General features: G+C 45.3%; 1 protein-coding gene across 1 annotated transcript in view; it reads right to left on the bottom strand.

Moving 5' to 3' along the window:
• The window catches only part of LOC143277775 (uncharacterized), a 76,544-nt gene that overhangs the window by 37,112 nt on the left and 19,916 nt on the right, over positions 1-19,516 (bottom strand). The window contains exons 7-11 of the mRNA XM_076582676.1: positions 15,639-15,758; positions 15,100-15,282; positions 9,992-10,072; positions 6,339-6,422; positions 5,110-5,190 (exon numbers count right to left, since the gene is read on the bottom strand). Of these exons, the coding sequence (XP_076438791.1) occupies positions 5,110-5,190; positions 6,339-6,422; positions 9,992-10,072; positions 15,100-15,282; positions 15,639-15,758 (549 nt within the window). The remainder of the gene's footprint in view (positions 1-5,109; positions 5,191-6,338; positions 6,423-9,991; positions 10,073-15,099; positions 15,283-15,638; positions 15,759-19,516) is intronic.

The raw sequence follows: 19,516 nt of genomic DNA, 5'->3' as shown, positions 1-19,516 counted from the left end.
AACTGTGTATGGTGCCACATGTTTCAGCCGAAAAAATGTCTACAAGTGGGCTAAATTGTTTAACTCACTCAGTACGGCCAGTCCTCTCTTCTCATCTACACAGACCCCTCGGATGTCCAGTGGGTGTCTGGATGACCCAACCTTTAGCTTCCGTCGTCAGAATTGTGGTATTCTTTGTCAACATTCACGTCTTCAGTATAAGAGCCTTCCGCTTGCAATATTTTGATGATGGTAATTGGGGTGAAACGCTGTTAACGTCGTCTCTTTCGCCGTTCGTATGGAAAGAGTTAAAGAAGGACGGAGCAGTGTTGAGGATGAAGACAGGCCTGGAAGGCCTACAGAAGTGAGGTCTCCTGAGGTGATCGAATCAGTCAATGACCTCATTCAGTCTGACAGAAGGGTGACAGTGGATGACATTGCAAGGACTTTGAGCTTATCTGTTGGGACAGCACACAAAATTGTCCATGATGTCCTTGGCTACTCGAAGGTCAGCTGCCGGTGGGTGCCAAAGATGCTTACTCCCGAATGGTGCAGACCATCAACGAGCTGGGCTGGGAACTGCTCCCTCATCCCCCTTACAGCCCAGACCTTGCCCCTTCAGACTTTCACCTGTTTGGTCCCTTGAAAGCGTTCACGAGAGGCACGAAGTTTGAAAGTGACGATGAAGTCAAAAGTGTTGTGAGCGACTGGCTGAGACATCAGTCCAAAGATTTTTACGCTGAGGGAATACGGAAGCTTGTGCACAGATGGGAAAAGTGTGTGACAGTGCTGGGAGACTACGTTGAAAAAAAAAAAAGTAAGCTTCTATCTGTATTAGAAGTCCTTATACCGAAAAATTCACCTTATTTATTGAATGACCCTCGTATATATATATGTGTGTGTGTGTGTGTGTGTGTGTGTGTGTGTGTGTGTATGTATGTTTCTGTCAGGTCAGGTCATTAGATCTGCTACTGGTAACCTGTAATCCAGTACAACCTGTTCAGGGTCGGGTTGCCGGCGACTAAACCGGCACTCCCACCGCTCCCTTCCGGGACTGGTGAGGCGGGTGGCTAGACACCCTTATGGAGATCCATAAAAGGGCGTTGGCTCAGGAAAGCCACCGACGGAAGGGCGTTGGTCATAAAGCCACCGACGGAGAGGAAGGCGGTTACAGCAACGCACTGTGGAGTGCAGAGAGCAAGATGAGACACCGAAAGGATATCTTGGTCATCCACTGCATCCGTGCTCATCCTCCAGTCGTCTCGACTTAGTCTTGCCACTGGAAATTGGTGGACCAGGACGAGAGAATTAGGTTGACGTTGCGCAACTCCTCTTCACTTTAAACAAACTCATCGCGCAAGTCATCAGTCATCCAAAATGACCTTTCATCCTTCATCATTTCATCACCCCCAAGTCCTGTGGCGACAGGCGAGCGACGAAACGACAGGTGTGGGTACACTGGCAGTCGCAGTCGCAGACCTGCACGCAGGCGGCTCAGGCCATAGGGTCGTTCTTTGTCGACAGGAGCAGTGATGGAGCTCGGCAGCCGTCTGAGCGTCTGAGCAGCCCTCTTTAGGAATGCACTGCTCACCTCACTGGCATGAGGAAGGGGCTAGAAAAGGTGCCCTAAAAATTGCCTGCTCCATATCACCCTGGCCAGCATACCGCGGCTGGCGGGGACCCTACATCAGCGGTCGAAACAACAAGAAAGAAAAGAAAAAAACAAGGATCGTTCCTCTCACCATTGGTGCTTGGAACATAAGGACTCTCCTGGACAGAGATAACGCGGACAGACCCCAAAGGAGAACGGCACTAGTTGCATCCGAACTCGCCAGATACAACATTGACATCACAGCCTTGAGTGAGACTCGGCTTGCAGGTGAAGGCGAGCTCTGTGAACGGGGATCTGGTTACACCTTCTGGAGTGGACGAGGAAGCGAAGAGCGACGTGAGGCTGGCGTTGGTTTTGCAGTAAAAACAGCACTTGTCAGCAAGCTGGCTGGAATCCCAAAGGGAGTCAACGATAGGCTTATGACCATGAAAATCCCACTGGCATCTGGCCAGAAGCACCTCACCATTGTCAGTGCCTACGCCCCAACCATGACCAACCCGGATGAAGAGAAGGCGAAGTTCTATGAGGACCTTCACTCTGTCATTGCTGCTATCCCTAAAGCAGACAAGCTTATCATTCTTGGGGACTTCAATGCTAGAGTTGGCTCTGACTACATCTCCTGGGATGGAGTGATTGGAAAGCACGGTGTGGGCCACTGCAACCCAAATGGATTCTTTTGCTTCAGACCTGTGCAGAGCGCGAACTGCTGATAACCAACACAGTTTTCTGCCTCCCTACCCGTAACAGGACGTCATGGATGCACCCTCGCTCAAAGCATTGGTATCTCATCGATTATGTCATCGTCAGGAAAAGAGATAGGCAAGATGTACGTGTAACAAAGACCACGTGCGGCGCCGAGTGTTGGACAGACCATCGCCTTGTAGTCTCGAAGCTGAATATTCGAATCCAGCCCAAGAGACGCCCCCAAGGCCAGAAGGCTCCAAAACGGCTCAACATCGCTAAGCTGAAAAACATCACCATCAAACAGTCCTTTGTGGAGCTGCTGGAAGATCGTCTGGAATCCGCCTCTCTGGACAACCAGAATGTGGAGTCTGACTGGAGGAACCTGCGTGAGCTGATCTATAGTGCAGCTTCAGAGACCCTGGGACCCATGTCCAGAAAGCACAAAGACTGGTTTGATGAAAACTGTGATGAAATCAAGCAGCTTCTGGATGAGAAACGCCGTCTGCATCAAGCCTACCTGAGCAACCCAAAGTCCACATCAAAAAAGGATGTGTACGATGCCATCCGCAGGACTGTTCAGCAAAAGTTACGCCAGATGCAGGATAAGTGGCTGAGTGACAAAGCTGATGAGATCCAGGGATATGCTGACAGGCACGATATGAAGAGGTTCTATGATGCCTTAAAAGAAGTCTACGGCCCCACATCCTCAGGATCATCCCCCCTCCTCAGTGCAGATGGGAATACCTTGATCACCGAGAAGGAGAAAATTCTCGAACGCTGGGCTGAGCACTTCAACAGTGTCTTAAATCGCCCTTCCTCCATAAATGATGAAGCCATAGACCGTCTCCCACACGTCCCCATCAACGAAGCACTGGACGATCAGCCAACACCTCTTGAGACCCAGAAAGCAATTCGTCTGCTATCCAGTGGCAAAGCACCTGGCTCAGACTCCATACCAGCAGAGGTCTACAAGGATGGAGGCACTGTGCTGACTGAGAAGCTCCATCAGCTGTACTCACTCATGCGGAAAGAAGAGACGATCCCCCAGGATTTCAAAGATGCATCTATCATTCACTTGTACAAGCAAAAGGGGAACCGGCAAGCCTGTGATAACCATCGGGGTATTTCCTTGCTCTCTATTGCAGGCAAGATACTTGCCAGGATCCTACTAAACCACCTCACAGCACACCTTGACCAAGGTCATTTGCCTGAGAGCCAATGTGGATTCCGGAAAGAGCGCGGAACCACCGACATGGTGTTTGCTGCAAGGCAGCTGCAAGAGAAATGTCAGGAGCAAAATGCTGATCTGTTCTCCACCTATGTCGACCTCACTAAGGCCTTCGACACCGTGAGTAGAGAGGGACTGTGGAAGATCATGGCCAAGTACGGATGCCCTCGGAAATTTATTTCCTTGGTCAGCCAATTCCATGAAGGTATGCAGGCTCGAGTCCAGGACAAAGGCGAAACATCTGCTCCTTTTGCTGTCACAAATGGTGTCAAGCAAGGCTGCGTCCTGGCTCCAACGCTGTTCAGCCTCATGTTCTCTGCAATGCTTACTGATGCCTTCAGAGATGGCGATGTTGGAATCGGCCTAAAGTACCGAACAGATGGTAAGTTGTTTAACCTCAGAAGGCTTCAAGCAAAAACGAAGGTCATGACAGACATCATCAGAGACTTTTTGTTTGCTGATGATTGTGAGCTCAACGCTGGATCTGAAGCTGACATGCAACTCAGCGTTGACAAGTTTGCCACTGCCAGCAGAAACTTCGGCCTTACCATCAGCACGAGGAAAACTGAAGTTCTCCATCAGCCAGCCCCAGGGAAACCCTACGTTGAGCCCAACATCACAGTCAACGGTCAGAGACTCAGTGTGGTGGAGCGGTTCACATACCTTGGCAGCACACTGTCACGAAATGCGACCATCGACGATGAAGTCAACGTCAGGATTGCAAGAGCAAGCGCAACTTTTGGTAGACTCAGTGCAAATGTCTGGAACAGAAGAGGCATTAGTTTTGAGACCAAGCTAAAGGTCTACAGAGCAGTAGTTCTCCCCACACTACTGTACGCCTGCGAAACTTGGACAGTGTACCAACGCAATGCCAAGAAGCTGAACCACTTCCACACAACATGCCTCAGGAAGCTACTGAACATCAAGTGGCAAGACAAGACCCCAGACACAGAGGTGCTCGCAAAAGCCACCCTTCCCAGCATCTTCACCATCCTGATGCAGTCCCAGCTTCGCTGGGCTGGACACGTGGCGCGCATGCCAGACCATCGGCTGCCCAAAAGGCTTTTCTATGGCGAGCTGCAACAAGGGAAGAGATCACACGGAGGTCAGAAGAAGCGCTTCAGAGATACTCTGAAAGTCCCTCTGAAAGCGTTTGATATCAACCCTGACTCCTGGGAGGAATCTGCAGTGGACCGTGACAAATGGCGTGCTGCTGTGCACAAAGGCGCCAAGTTGTGCGAGGCCAACAGGACTGCTGCAGCTGTTCAGAAGAGGCAGGCCAGAAAGTCACGGGCAAACAAGCTCCCTGACAATGGTATGCCTGTCTTTGTCTGCCCCAACTGTCAGCGAACATTTCGTGCGCAGATTGGACTATTCAGCCATCTGCGCATTCACAGATAGATTCATGAGCATCCTCCCCCCCACCCCACCACCACCCTCCCACCATCCCCCAGCTGGATGACAACGATGGTCATCATCGATCTCGATGGACACACACCATGTATGTATGTATCTATAAAGAGAACGTAGACGTGACCAGAGAGACAGAGAGAGAGACAGAGAGAGAGACAGAGAGAGAGACAGAGAAAGCAAGCAGAAAACTCACTGCATCTGTTGAGGACATCACAGACGGTACCATTTCTACAACCATTCGTCGTATTCGCACAGTTCTGGTTGATATCCAGATCTGAAGAAAGAAAAAGGAAAGCATGATTTCATTATCAACATGGTCATCATCATCGTCATCATACTCTTGTGGGTTTGACAGAACCATGCTTTGGCGTACAGCACATGGTTAGGGTGAGAGAAAGTAGTCATGAGGCAAAGGGAAGGACCATTTTGGCTGACTTAATATTGACTGTTGGGAAAAGGATATGACAGAGTGTGGTGTGTGTGTGTGTGTGTTGGGTGGTGGGGGGTGGTTGTGAGGGTCAGGGGGTAACGAGAGAGAAAGGGGAGGGGCTTAAATGTTAGCTTGGCACTGGAGAGAGAGAGAGAGAGAGAGAGAGAGAGAGAGAGAGAGAGTCTTCTTATCAACCTCTGCTACTTTTCACGTCTCTTTTCCTGTGTCAGTCATCCCACCACCACCTCTCCCCAAAATTAATATGTTTACAGGAAGTATTACGATGGAACACAGTACAAAATCACATACGACAACACAACCAAACAGTTTATGCCCTTGTGGTTTTTTGTTTGTTTGTTTGTTTATTTTTGTTGTTGTTGGTTTTTTGGTTTTTGTTTTTTTTTTACATCATCTTACATCTACCCGCAGTCAGTTCCCATCATCTAACCATTAATAAGACACCCCCTTCCCTTGTTTATATATATATATATATATATATATATATATATATATATATATATATATATTCATCCAACTCAGTCCATTGCAACAGCGGGTACTCGTCATTTTGTAAGAGAGAGATTCGTGAAAACTGCCGAGAAATCTCGCAAGTTTGTTCCTGTTCTTTTTTTTTTCTTTTTTTTTCCTTCATGGTCAAAATCTAGCGAGTCCGGGTGTGGCTGTCCATTCGGGAATAGCAGAGTGACACTGAAAGCGGATCAGGAGATGTGTCTCTCTGCCATCCCCCCTCCCGGCCTCCCCAAATCCCAATAGATCAGTATTGAACTGCGTATTTGCTAACGCCTTTACACAACTCCAATTACTAGTCCATCACTTTAAGAGAACCGATTGTGTTCGTGCAATTGTCTGAAGCTGATCGAGACAGAAATTATGTGAATTTTATATTTGGGACTGTGTGCGATTTATTTTGTGTCACTTACATTCTTTTGAGAAGTATATTGTTGTTGCTGCTGCTGTTGCTGTATACTCACGGCATTTTTCATCTGTGTCACAGACACTACCAATCCTGCAGTTCCCGCTTCTTTCTCCAGAGCAGGAGTGCCCCACGTCTATCGCTGCAAGACAATGATAAAAGACAGGAATACAGAAAAAATGAATAGAAGAATCAAGGACAAAACGCTGCAATAAAGAAAGGGACGGGGGTGGGGGTGGGAGGCAATCTATCATCTTAATGTTTTCAGACGGGCAAAATGCCTACAATGCGTTGGGGCAAGACGCCTACCAGTGGGCCTTTTACCCCTTCACTGGGTGTTTTGCCCCCGTTGATTTGGAAAAGATTGTGAACTCTTCCTTTATGCTTCTTTCTGACATAAAGTGTTTTGCTTGATAAATCTTAAACAGCATTGCTGTACTTGTGCATTCATACATACAAAATACAAAAGATAAATATTCATTTTTTACAGGCCGTAAGACCCATGTGAACAAAGGGGTAGACAATGGCAACTATAAGGTATTCAAGGCAATTTTATATTCAGCTACGCACTTTTCCTATATGTTTTGCTTCTTTTTTTTTTTTTTCTTTTTTTTCTGGAAGTAACCTTGCAATTATGCAGTTACGACCTTTGAGCATTCCGTAATATCAATTCTGAATTTAAAAATCCTACCATTTGAACAGAACAACTGGATCTTCAAATCTGAAGGGGATATAACAGAAGAGAATATTCATTTACGCAAGAATGTGTATCTTGGGCAGACAAAATAAATGGCATACGTCTTTCATTTCGCATCTGTCACACCCGACACATAATGGGTTCACTATTGATTTCTGAAAGCGAGATATGCTGTTCAAAGGTATTATTTTGCACCCTGAAAGGCAAAGTGCATTCATAACATGCGTGCATGTGAGAGAGAGAAGGTGGAGGTGGGTGGTATACGTTCAGATACACCCCCTTCAGAACAATTAACAAATAGATGTCCATTCCCATAACCACATGTAGCATCTGGGCCTTCACCGTGTTCCAGTCAGCAGATCAGGGCCATTCTTAATGACATCTCTCCAAAATCTGACATTCAAAACGCCAGTGGGCTTACAAAAAAGCAGAATATGCGGCCATCACAACATCTCCACCGTACAAAGCAAACATTACTGAGAAACAGGTAAACGACTTTGTGAGGCCTTTCATCTCTTCTGGAGTATAGATCGTCAACAACAGACCTCCACAATCCCCTATCCTAGCTGTGTCTTTGCCTCTGTCTGGCTCCAGGTAAGGCCCATCTTCGTGGTGTCTGCTTGGAGGTGTCTTCGTCACGTGTTTCTCGGTCAGTATCTATTTCTTCCTTTGACGGCATCTTAGGGCCTGTCTGGTGATGCTTGACGATTATTTTCGCAGCGTTTGCCTGATCCATCCTCAGTTTCTTCTTCCAGATTCTTTCAGCTGACAGTTGTGTCTTCTTCCATAGGTAGATGCTGCTGATCTTGTGTGGCCAGTGGGTCTAGAGGATTCTTCTCAAACAGCTGTTGATGAATATCGACACTTTCTTGAGTGCAGTCTTTTTCATCCTCCATCGCTCAGTACAATACAGCAGCACTTACTTCACGTTGAAATTGAAGAACCGAATTTCAGTTTATTTTTTACAGCACATTGGAGCTCCAGATGTTCATGAGCTGTATTAAGGCTGCTCTGGCCCTGACAATCCTTACTTTGACATCTGCATCTGCGCCGGCCTGCTTGTCAATGGTGCTTCCAAAATACGTGAATGATTCCATCTCATCCAGTACCTTACCTTCGAGTGTGACTGGCTCAGCACCAGTTGCATTCGTTCTCATGGTCTCCGTCTTGTCTCTGTGGATGTTGAGGTCTACTTGTGATGAGTTGTCCGCTAGTGCTGTGGTCTTACACTGCATCTGCTGCTGGTTATGGGGCAGCAGGGAAAGATCATCCGCAAAGTCGGTCATCCAGAGAGAGAGAGAGAGAGGAAGGGGGAGGTTTGCAACCAGTTTTGTTGATCATTTTCATTGTAGAGATTGTGACAGAATTGTATAGACTCCAAGAGAGAGCGTGCTTATGTGATTACTGGAGGTAGAGTGACAAGCTGAAAGAATAAAGGCTGTGTGACAGTGAATGAGAGAGAGAGAGAGAGAGAGAGAGAGAGAGAGAGAGAGAGAGAGAGACGAATATAGATATGACAGACGCAACAGCTGAGTGGTTAAAGTGTCGGACTTTCAATCTGAGGGTCCCGGATTCGAATCTCGGTAACGGCGCCTGGTGGGTGAAGGGTGGAGAGTTTTCTGATCTCCCAAGTCAACATAATCATGTGCAGACCTGCTTGTGCCTGAATCCCATTCGTGTCTACACGCAAGCAGAAGAACAAATACGCACGTTAAAGATCCTGTAATCAATGTCTGTCTTCGGTGGGTTATGGAAACAAGAACATACCCAGCATGCACACCCCCGGAAACGGAGTATGGCTGCCTACATGACAGGGTCAAAATGCTCATACACGTAAAAGGCCACTCGTGTACACACGAGTGAACGTGGGAGTTGCAGCCCACAAACGAAGAAGAAGAAGAAGAAGAAGAAGAAAGCTTTAAGCATTACCAGTATACTCATGTAGGCTGATTACAACCTAAATGCAACGCGATTTATATCCTATTGAGTATCAAGTTAGTAATTAGATCAAGGGGAAAAACGCCCACACCAGGCGCTTTGCCCCTCGCTCGAGGGCGTTTTGCCCTACGTCTGGGCAAGAAGGCCAAAATAATGTCTTTCTTTGATCACCTCTTACGTACAATTGCTTGTTTCAATCTACGATTGCTTGGGATATGTTCTAGCGTGGTTGGGCTGCAATCGTGTACAGTTAGTTAAGATGTGTTGTGGCTTCAACGAGAAAAGAAATCGGATTTCTTGCTTTAGGGGGGCCTCTTGCCTCGATTTACTTGAAGTCCACAGATTCTTCATGCTTTTTGTGTTATTCCAAAGTTGATGAAATAAAGTACATGTTTGATTGCTTGTTTGAAAAATAAATGTGCGGTTTATGAATATGATACTGGAAAAAGAACAGATCCCTTTAGCATGTTTACATCATGAGATAACGTGGTGATACATTTCATGGCAAATATGAAGAAACGCTATGAACATTGGGCAAAAAAAAGCCTACTCACAGTTACATGTGTGATTCGATAGATATGTTATTTCCGTTGTAACCGGCCATCTGGTGGAGTCTGGTATTGACTGATGGATGAAAGAATGGGGAAATTATAATGTTTTGGGTAGCCTGTTAGTTGACTCCATTTTCTTCTTGAAAGAAAGTAGTGTTCCTTATTGTTTCACTTCAATAGTTGCTCCTATCATATTCATTCCATTATGTAACAAAAACATGTTGATGCATTCACCCATAAGGACCCAATGGCATGTGAGATTAAAGTGCCAGAGTGTAAAAGTGTCATAATCTCTCTGTCTGTCTGTCTTTCTCACTCTCTTTCTTACTTTCTTTCTCTCTCTCTCTCTGTCTTTCTCACTCTCTCTTTCTTTCTTACTTTCCTTCTTTCTATCAATCTATGTTTTTATATTTTACACGGACCGTTAGTGCCATGGTCCATCTCTCTCTCTCTTGTTCAGGTTACGTTCATAGTGTTGGCACATTCACAGCCCGCGATATCATTTCGATCCACGTCTATACTCACCGCAGAGTAAGTCAGTATCACAAACTGCTCCGGGCACGCACCTACCAGTGTTTGTATCACACTCAGCGCCAGGCTGTCCACCTTTTGGGGAGCGCACACACACACACACACACACACACACACACACACACACACATACATACATACATACACACACACGCACACACACACTTTAAATGCGTAATGTTTGCAGATGACACGTCTCTTCATTCAAGCATTTCAGATGCATGTTAACAAACAGATGAACTTAATAAATTATAGTATCCACAGAACATATTTGGGTTATGCATTGTATGGGCGTTGTGATATATGTAAGTGGTTTCAGGTGTTCAGATTGTTATAGCTATGTGGGGTTCAATTGCTCCAGTTTGCTCTTGGCCTCTCTGACTTCTCAAGTCCGTCAAAATATTGCCTCTTGTTCTCATCCTGTCCAAACACCCCAAAAGGCCCCACCTCTAGAGGTCCTGGTGTCTTAAGCCGGACTTTGTGAGTTCAGCATGAACTGTGATTGAGACGTGCTGACGGATACTTTACGGGCACTTGGTGCCTTTGACGTCACCTTTACACAGTTTTCTGCCTCCCTACACAGTTTTCTGCCTCCCTACCCGTAACAGGACGTCATGGATGCACCCTCGCTCAAAGCATTGGCATCTCATCGATTATGTCATCGTCAGGAAAAGGGATAGGCAAGACGTACGTGTAACAAAGACCATGTGCGGCGCCGAGTGTTGGACAGACCATCGCCTTGTAGTCTCGAAGCTGAATATTCGAATCCAACCCAAGAGACGCCCCCAAGGCCAGAAGGCTCCAAAACGGCTCAACATCGCTAAGCTGAAAAGCAACACCATCAAACAGTCCTTTGTGGAGCTGCTGGAAGATCGTCTGGAATCCGCCTCTCTGGACAACCAGAATGTGGAGTCTGACTGGAGGACCCTGCGTGAGCTGATCTATAGTACAGCTTCAGAGACCCTTGGACCCATGACCAGAAAGCACAAAGACTGGTTTGATGAAAACTGTGATGAAATCAAGCAGCTTCTGGATGAGAAACGCCGTCTGCATCAAGCCCACCTGAGCAACCCAAAGTCCACATCAAAAAAGGATGCATACAATGCCATCCGCAGGACTGTACAGCAAAAGTTACGCCAGATGCAGGATAAGTGGCTGAGTGACAAAGCTGATGAGATCCAGGGATATGCTGACAGGCACGATATGAAGAGGTTCTATGATGCCTTAAAAGAAGTCTACGGCCCCACATCCTCAGGATCATCCCCCCTCCTCAGTGCAGATGGGAATACCTTGATCACCGAGAAGGAGAACATTCTCGAACGGTGGGCTGAGCACTTCAACAGTGTCTTAAATCGCCCTTCCTCCATAAATGATGAAGCCATAGACCGTCTCCCACAAGTCCCCACCAACGAAGCACTGGACGATCCGCCAACACTTCTTGAGACCCAGAAAGCAATCCATCTGCTATCCAGTGGCAAAGCACCTGGCTCAGACTCCATACCAGCAGAGGTCTACAAGGATGGAGGCACTGTGCTGACTGAGAAGCTTCATCAGCTGTACTCACTCATGTGGAAAGAAGAGACGATCCCCCAGGATTTCAAAGATGCATCTATCATTCACTTGTACAAGCGAAAGGGGAACCGGCAAGCCTGTGATAACCATCGGGGCATTTCCTTGCTCTCCATCGCAGGCAAGATACTTGCCAGGATCCTACTTAACCGCCTCACAGCACACCTTGACCAAGGTCATTTGCCTGAGAGCCAATGTGGATTCCGGAAAGAGCGCGGAACCACTGACATGGTGTTTGCTGCAAGGCAGCTGCAAGAGAAATGTCAGGAGCAAAATGCTGATCTGTTCTCCACCTATGTCGACCTCACTAAGGCCTTCGACACCGTGAGTAGAGAGGGACTGTGGAAGATCATGGCCAAGTACGGATGCCCTCGGAAATTTATTTCCTTGGTCAGCCAATTCCATGAAGGCATGCAGGCTCGAGTCCAGGACAGTGGTGAAACATCTGCTCCTTTTGCTGTCACAAATGGTGTCAAGCAAGGCTGCGTCCTGGCTCCAACGCTGTTCAGCCTCATGTTCTCTGCAATGCTTACTGATGCCTTCAGAGATGGCGATGTTGGAATCGGCCTAAAGTACCGAACAGATGGCAAGCTGTTTAACCTCAGAAGGCTTCAAGCAAAAACGAAGGTCATGACAGACATCATCAGAGACTTTTTGTTTGCTGATGATTGTGCCCTCAACGCTGGATCTGAAGCTGACATGCAACTCAGCGTCGACAAGTTTGCCACTGCCAGCAGGAACTTCGGCCTTACCATCAGCACGAGGAAAACTGAAGTTCTCCATCAGCCAGCCCAAGGGAAACCCTACGTTGAGCCCAACATCACAGTCAACGGTCAGAGACTCAGTGCGGTGGAGCGGTTCACATACCTTGGCAGCACACTGTCACGAAATGCGACCATCGACGATGAAGTGAACGTCAGGATTGCAAGAGCAAGCGCAACTTTTGGTAGACTCAATGCAAATGTCTGGAACAGAAGAGGCATTAGTCTTGAGACCAAGCTAAAGGTCTACAGAGCAGTAGTTCTCCCCACACTACTGTACGCCTGCGAAACTTGGACAGTGTACCAACGACATGCCAAGAAGCTGAACCACTTCCACACAACATGCCTAAGGAAGCTACTGAACATCAAGTGGCAAGACAAGACCCCAGACACAGAGGTGCTCGCAAAAGCCACCCTTCCCAGCATCTTCACCATCCTGATGCAGTCCCAGCTTCGCTGGGCTGGACACGTGGCGCGCATGCCAGACCATCGGCTGCCCAAAAGGCTCTTCTATGGCGAGCTGCAACAAGGGAAGAGATCACACGGAGGTCAGAAGAAGCGCTTCAGAGATACTCTGAAAGTCTCTCTGAAAGCGTTTGATATCAACCCTGACTCCTGGGAGGAATCTGCAGTGGACCGTGACAAATGGCGCGCTGCTGTGCACAAAGGCGCCAGGTTGTGCGAGGCCAACAGGACTGCTGCAGCTGTTGAGAAGAGGCAGGCCAGAAAGTCACGGGCAAACAAGCTCCCTGACAATGACATGCCTGTCTTTGTCTGCCCCAACTGTCAGCGAACATTTCGTGCGCAGATTGGACTATTCAGCCATCTGCGCACTCACAGATAGATTCATGAGCATCCTTCCCCCCACCCCACCACCACCCTCCCCCCATCCCCCATCCCCCATCTGGATGACAACGATGGTCATCATCGATCTCGATGGACACACCACCACGGCGTGCAGGGTGGCGTGTTCTGTCTGGCCTGTCTGGTGATAACACAGCGTTGACTCTCTCTCCCTCTCTTTCTCTCTCCAACTCTGTTCCCTCTTTCTGCACAATTTTATAATCCTTCTCTCTGTGTTTCTGTCTACTTGACGTGCATTCTCTCTTGATCGTCTGCAGATGCTGGATACTGTGATGGGGAACTTGGGCTATTGGACTTCAAGGTACCTATGTCTATACTTCACATCCAATCATAATAGCTTATTTTCTGTGCCCATGTTCTGACAATCGTTGATTAAAGGATTATTCATCAACTTTATGGAACAATTGTCGCAACACGAACTTGTGTTCTAATGGACTATAAACAGCTTAAGATATCATCTTTACAAACCTGACCGTTCTTCAACATGACAGTTTGCATGCATGATGTTATACACGGAAATGCTCCATAGAACAATGAAGACCTAAATAAACACAGACATAGGAGTATGTTATGTATACCTAGACCAAGAAATATCATGTACAAATTTTCTATACACTTGTACGAAAAATGCGTTTGATAATAATCTTAAGAAACATGCAACTGTCTAAAATATGGCCAGTTATACCAGGGTACATGTATTTAGAAATCTGCTTCACTTACTGTTTGTTCAATGTTCTGTACATGCTTGCTTTGAATATTATGAGATGGTGTGATCGTGGGTATTCATCTGTTCATCTGTACAAAATGCAGCCATGTATTTCCATATCACATTTTTTCTTTTGTATTTGTATGTGTGTTTTTGTTGTTGTTTTTTTGGTGCGTTTTATTTTTATCAGATCCCCTTTCTCTCTCTCTCTTCTTATTTATCTTCAGGTAACTTCTTGTAAACACACACACACACACACACACACACGCCAACAGCAACAAAAAACAACAGAAAAAACAGTTGCAGCTAATTCATTGTACTATCTTAACATTAAAGTTTCACTTAACTCTACTCCACACACACACACACACACACACACACACACACACACAGAGAGAGAGAGAGAGAGAGAGAGAGAGAGAGAGAGAGAGAGAGAGAGAGAGAGAGAAACACACACACACACACACACACACACACACATACACACACACACACACACACCGGATACTTCGGAGCGAATCATTAAATGATCGAGTGACAATTCTACCAATCAACAGCCATTTATTCCCCTATGACCCAGTAATGTTTGTCCGAAATTCTCTCGAAAAAAAGGTACATCTTATAGAATCGCTTCCATAAATCTTTCATAATGCACGCACATTGTTTGATATGTCCGAATTTAACAAAGCATGATAAAATGGAAAAGAGAAGAAAAAAAGAGTGGACGAGAGAGAGAGAGAGAGAGAGAGAGAGAGAGAGAGAGAGAGAGGGAGATACAGACAGACAGACATATAGACAGACAGTGGGACACAGGTCATAAACAAATAGACAGACAGATGGACAGACAGACAGAGATTCAAGATGATTTATTCATATAGGCCAAGGCCCCTAATGAAGGGGTATATGAACAGACAACAATGAAAAACAAAGAAAAACAAAAACAAAAACATTTCACATAATACAACATACATAGAAAACTCGATATAACATAAGTTCAAATGAAAATTAGCTTAGCAACAAAACAGTGTTTTCATGACGTAATAGTTTCTCGGACTTTGAAAGCTTTATATAAATACAAAGCAAGGTTTCTAACAATTTCACAAAAGACAGACAGAGACAGAAGCAGAAAGACAGGCAGGCAGGCAGGCAGGTAGGCAGGCACGGGAAGAGAGGGACACAAGAACCAAACCCTCAATACTCACGACATTCCAAAGTGGTGGGTTCTGCGACAAGGCTGCTACTCTGACACTGACATTTATTATCAATACACGATGCCCTGGGATCATTACACGTTGATTTCGGAATTTCTATCAGGTGGCTTCCATCGCCTGTTTCCTTGACAGGCAGAAGAGTGCAGCCCCCTCCCACTTTATTGTCTTTCGCGTCTGCATGAACCAAACAACAAGATTCATTCTACTGGAGCCTTCTTCTTTAAGTCCTGAAACCTCAACATTCAGATTTGCACACGAATCACGGATGTTCTTCATGTCTTCTTTCATGTCGTCAAATTTGCCATTCAAAACTTCCGGCATAAACCAAACATCCTTCAAGGAACAGGGAGAGAGAAACAGAGAGAACGAAAGAGAGAGAGGGGGGAATGAGGGAGGAAGAGTGGGGGGCGGGAGAGAAAAAGAAAGAGAGAGGGGGAGGGAGAGAGAGAGAGAGAGAGAGGGGGGGGGGGGGGGGGGCGAGAAAGAGAGAGAGGAAAGGAAAAAACAACAAAAACGAAAAAGTAGCGTACCGCATTTTTCCGTTTGAGTATCCGCTACTGCAGAATTGCACTGACATTTTCCACCAGAACACAGCGCTCCGTGGAGACACATGTCAGGATGTGACTGACAGTTGCCACCTTTGGAAATTCCTGGTTACACAGTGACGGAACATACAATTATTAGTAATATACTAGTAATTAGCACTATCAGTAATATGTCCTTTGACAGACATGTCATCACTGTTTCGGTTTATCATGCCGTTTTCAGTCTGTTGACTTATTAGTGATGTAACCATGTACCCAAGCATTTCTTTTGAAGTTGCAACACATGAACTGATGTATTTGCATGGCCAGTTTGTATCAATTATGTGTCACAAAGTGACAAAACACGTAATCATTAATAACGTTTCCTGGTTTACCAATTCATTCGCGATAAGGAGCATGATGGTAGGTCTTTGTGTTGTTTTGTATTGCATTGTGTCATTTAATTTGTTTGTTTGTGTTTCTCTGCATAATTGGATAATACAGGATCAACTTAAGAGCAACTTCGGAAGTTCATCCAAAACCATACGGCTTTTTATCTACAGGTCGAAAGTAGCAAGACCACCGTGCCGTGATAACATAAAATCGAGAACTTATTGAAACAGTGCTTTGAAAGCTTGCTCTGATATGAAAGATCTCTCAAATGTTGCATTGCTTACTGTTCGACTGCAAGAGAAGCAACATTGGCAATAGCAACAGCATCAGCAGCAGTAACATTGGCAATAGCAACAGCAGCAGCAGCAGCAGTAGTAGTAGTAGTAGCAGCAGCAGTAGTAGTAGTAGTAAGGGCATAAGCAATGAGTGCTACAGTAGCAGAAACAATAGCAGCAAACATAGCAGCAGCAGCAGCAGTAGGAGTGATAGTCGCAGCAGCAGCAGCAACTGTAGCAGCAGTAGCTGTCGGAACTACAGCAACAGCAACAGAAGCTGAGACAAGCAAACAACCACAACTGTGCACGGTTTTTTTTGTTTGTTTGTTTGTTTGTTTTTTGTTGTTTTTTGTTGTTGTTGTTGTTGTTTGTCAATACTAGGTGAGAGATTGGTGTACCAGATCACGTTTGTTCAGTGGATTTTGGAAAAATACTGAGCTCAATCCTAGAATACAAAGGCGAATGGGAACTCACAGATGTAATCATTCACAACAGCTGTTCAACGACTTTTTTGACAAGATGAAAATAAGATGAAAATAGAATGTTGTTCTTTCAAAACTGGCAATGACAGGGGCATTGAATAAAGCAAAAACATAATTCATTCAAATGAAAAGAAAGTCTTCTGTGATTGAAGGAAATGCAGAATATAGAGGATTGGTCGGAGTGAAACCATTATGATTTTTTTTAATACAATGCTTTGTTGAGCTCAGTCCCGAACAGTACAAAAACATGTGACACTATGGCCTGCACATTTTGGCACGGAACGGTCAGTACTGAGCTGGTCAAATCAGACTGATCCTGAGTCGTGGACACCACAAAGGAAACTAGGCTATTTATATACGTATCTGTCATCATCGTCATCATCATTATCATCTTTATTTCCCCTCAAGGCCCGACAAAGTACGTTGGGTTTCGCTGCTGTTCAGCCATCTGCTTGGCATATGTGGTGTAGCGTATATGGATTTGTCTAAGCGCAAATTGTCCATTAAGAAAGAAGCAACAAGACAGGGACTGTCAGTAGATGGAAATGTAAAAAAATAGATTTCAGTTTCAGTTTCAGTAGCTCAAGGAGGCGTCACTGCGTTCGGACAAATCCATATACGCTACACCACATCTGCCACGCAGAAGCCTGACCAGCAGCGTAACCCAACGCGCTTAGTCAGGCCTTGAGAAAAAAAAAAGTAAATAAATAATAGATAAATACATAAAAAAGAACTACTACTAATAATAATAATATGTATAAGGCGCCAAAAACTTGATGAAGTCAACTATAAGCGGAAAAAAAGAAGTTAAAAAAACAAAACAAAAACATTCTCAACAAAAAGAGTGAGAGAGAGAAAAAAAAAAGAAAAAGAAAGAAAGAAGAAAACAGCAACAACAACAGTTTCAGTTTCAGTTGCTCAAGGAGGCGTCACTGCGTTCGGACAAACCATATACGCTACACCACATCTGCCAAGCAGATGCCTGACCAGCAGCGTAACCCAACGCGCTTAGTCAGGCATTGAGAAAAACAAAAAAAAAACAAAAAAAAAAAAAAAAAACGGGGGAATAAATGATAAGCTTAAATAAATAAATAAATAAATGAATAATAATTATAATATAGAAAAAGGTAGTAGTAATAATAATAGTAATACTATAAAAAAAAATAAAAAAATAAAAATAAATAAATAAATAAATAAGACAACAATGGTGATAAATAAGCGAATAAATGTAAAACATGAAGACACACATTCACACACACACACACCCACACATGCACAACAGAAATGCACCAAACATGCAGTTTCACAGATATGAAAGCACAGTCAAATACATATAAACGTACATGAGCTCCAACACACACACACACACACACACACACACACACACACACACACACACACATTACCTTGCACCTCCTCTACCCCCTCCTCCACACACTCATTTCTAGTCTACGTATTGCAGCTTCCACGGCACACACACACACACACACACACAAACACACACTCACAGAGATGAACACTTACTTGTACAAGCACACACACATACGCCCATATCTCCCACCCCCAACCCCACACACATATATACAAAGATATATATATATATATATATATATATATATATATATATATATATATATACGTTCCAATATCCTGTTGATTCCACAGTGTAGGCATGCATATACTCACATACCTAATCCTCTACCCCACCTCCCCCCGCACTCCCACCTCCTCTCTCTCACACACACACACACACACACACACACACGCGTACACAGATCTCTCCTGACACCTGTGTACACTTACACTCTCGCGCATTCACAAACGCACTCAAAAGCACAGACCCACACATCCACACACGCACAGAGGCTGCCACTGACTGGCCGCAAGAGGGATGGGAAAAGATCTCTGATGCCAAAAACGTGGCGTCTAGTGTGTTGCTCAGTCTATTGTATTTGGAAAGGCCCACAGAGACTCTGTTCCGTTTTGAAGAAATTTGCGCAATGTTGGTTTGGAAATGATGCCGATATTTGTTTGATTTGCAAAGCATCGTGCTCTACCTTTCATGTTAGACTTGCGGCCGCTCCCTCTCTCTGCTTTTATTTCTTTGAGGCGATCGATGGTGTGATGGCCTTGTACGTGTTCTTTTTGGTATTCTTTGATTTTTCTGAGGATTTCCGATTTTCCTAGATGTAGGCCGCTCGTTGGTGTTGCGTTACCAGCAAGTCTGTCAGCTCGCTCATTTCCCTTAACACCTGCATGTCCCGGGCAGTATGACCATGTGAGTTTTTTAATCTGAAAGTTGCGCATTGCCTTATGCCACTCTGGGCTTCCCATTCCGTTTTCAATTTTCTGTATGAGGTTCATTGAGTCTGTTAGAATCATGGCATGTTGGTTTCCGGGCGTATGGATGGACGATAGCCACTGGAGGGCATGTGTCGCAGCTTCAACTTCCATCGTTAGGCTGGAGGATGTGACTTTGTAGGCAGCATTCTCTTCCCAAATTGTTTTCCCATTTTGTTTCGCAGTGAATCCCCAACCAGACTGGTCTTTGGTGACTGAGCCATCTGTGTATATGATGATGTCCTCTTCTTTACTGTTTTCTTCTATGAGTAGCTTCAATTCCGCATCAGTTTTGCCCTCTGGCCATTCCCGACAATGTCTTCCGAGAGTGGGTGAAATGACTGTGTTGAATAGATGGTTGAGGTTTTCGGGGTTTTTCTCCCATTCTTTTGTT

The sequence above is a fragment of the Babylonia areolata genome, chromosome 35 (assembly GCF_041734735.1).
Source record: "Babylonia areolata isolate BAREFJ2019XMU chromosome 35, ASM4173473v1, whole genome shotgun sequence".
Lineage (NCBI taxonomy): Eukaryota > Metazoa > Mollusca > Gastropoda > Neogastropoda > Buccinidae > Babylonia > Babylonia areolata.
This window is presented reverse-complemented; position numbering and strand designations above follow the sequence as displayed.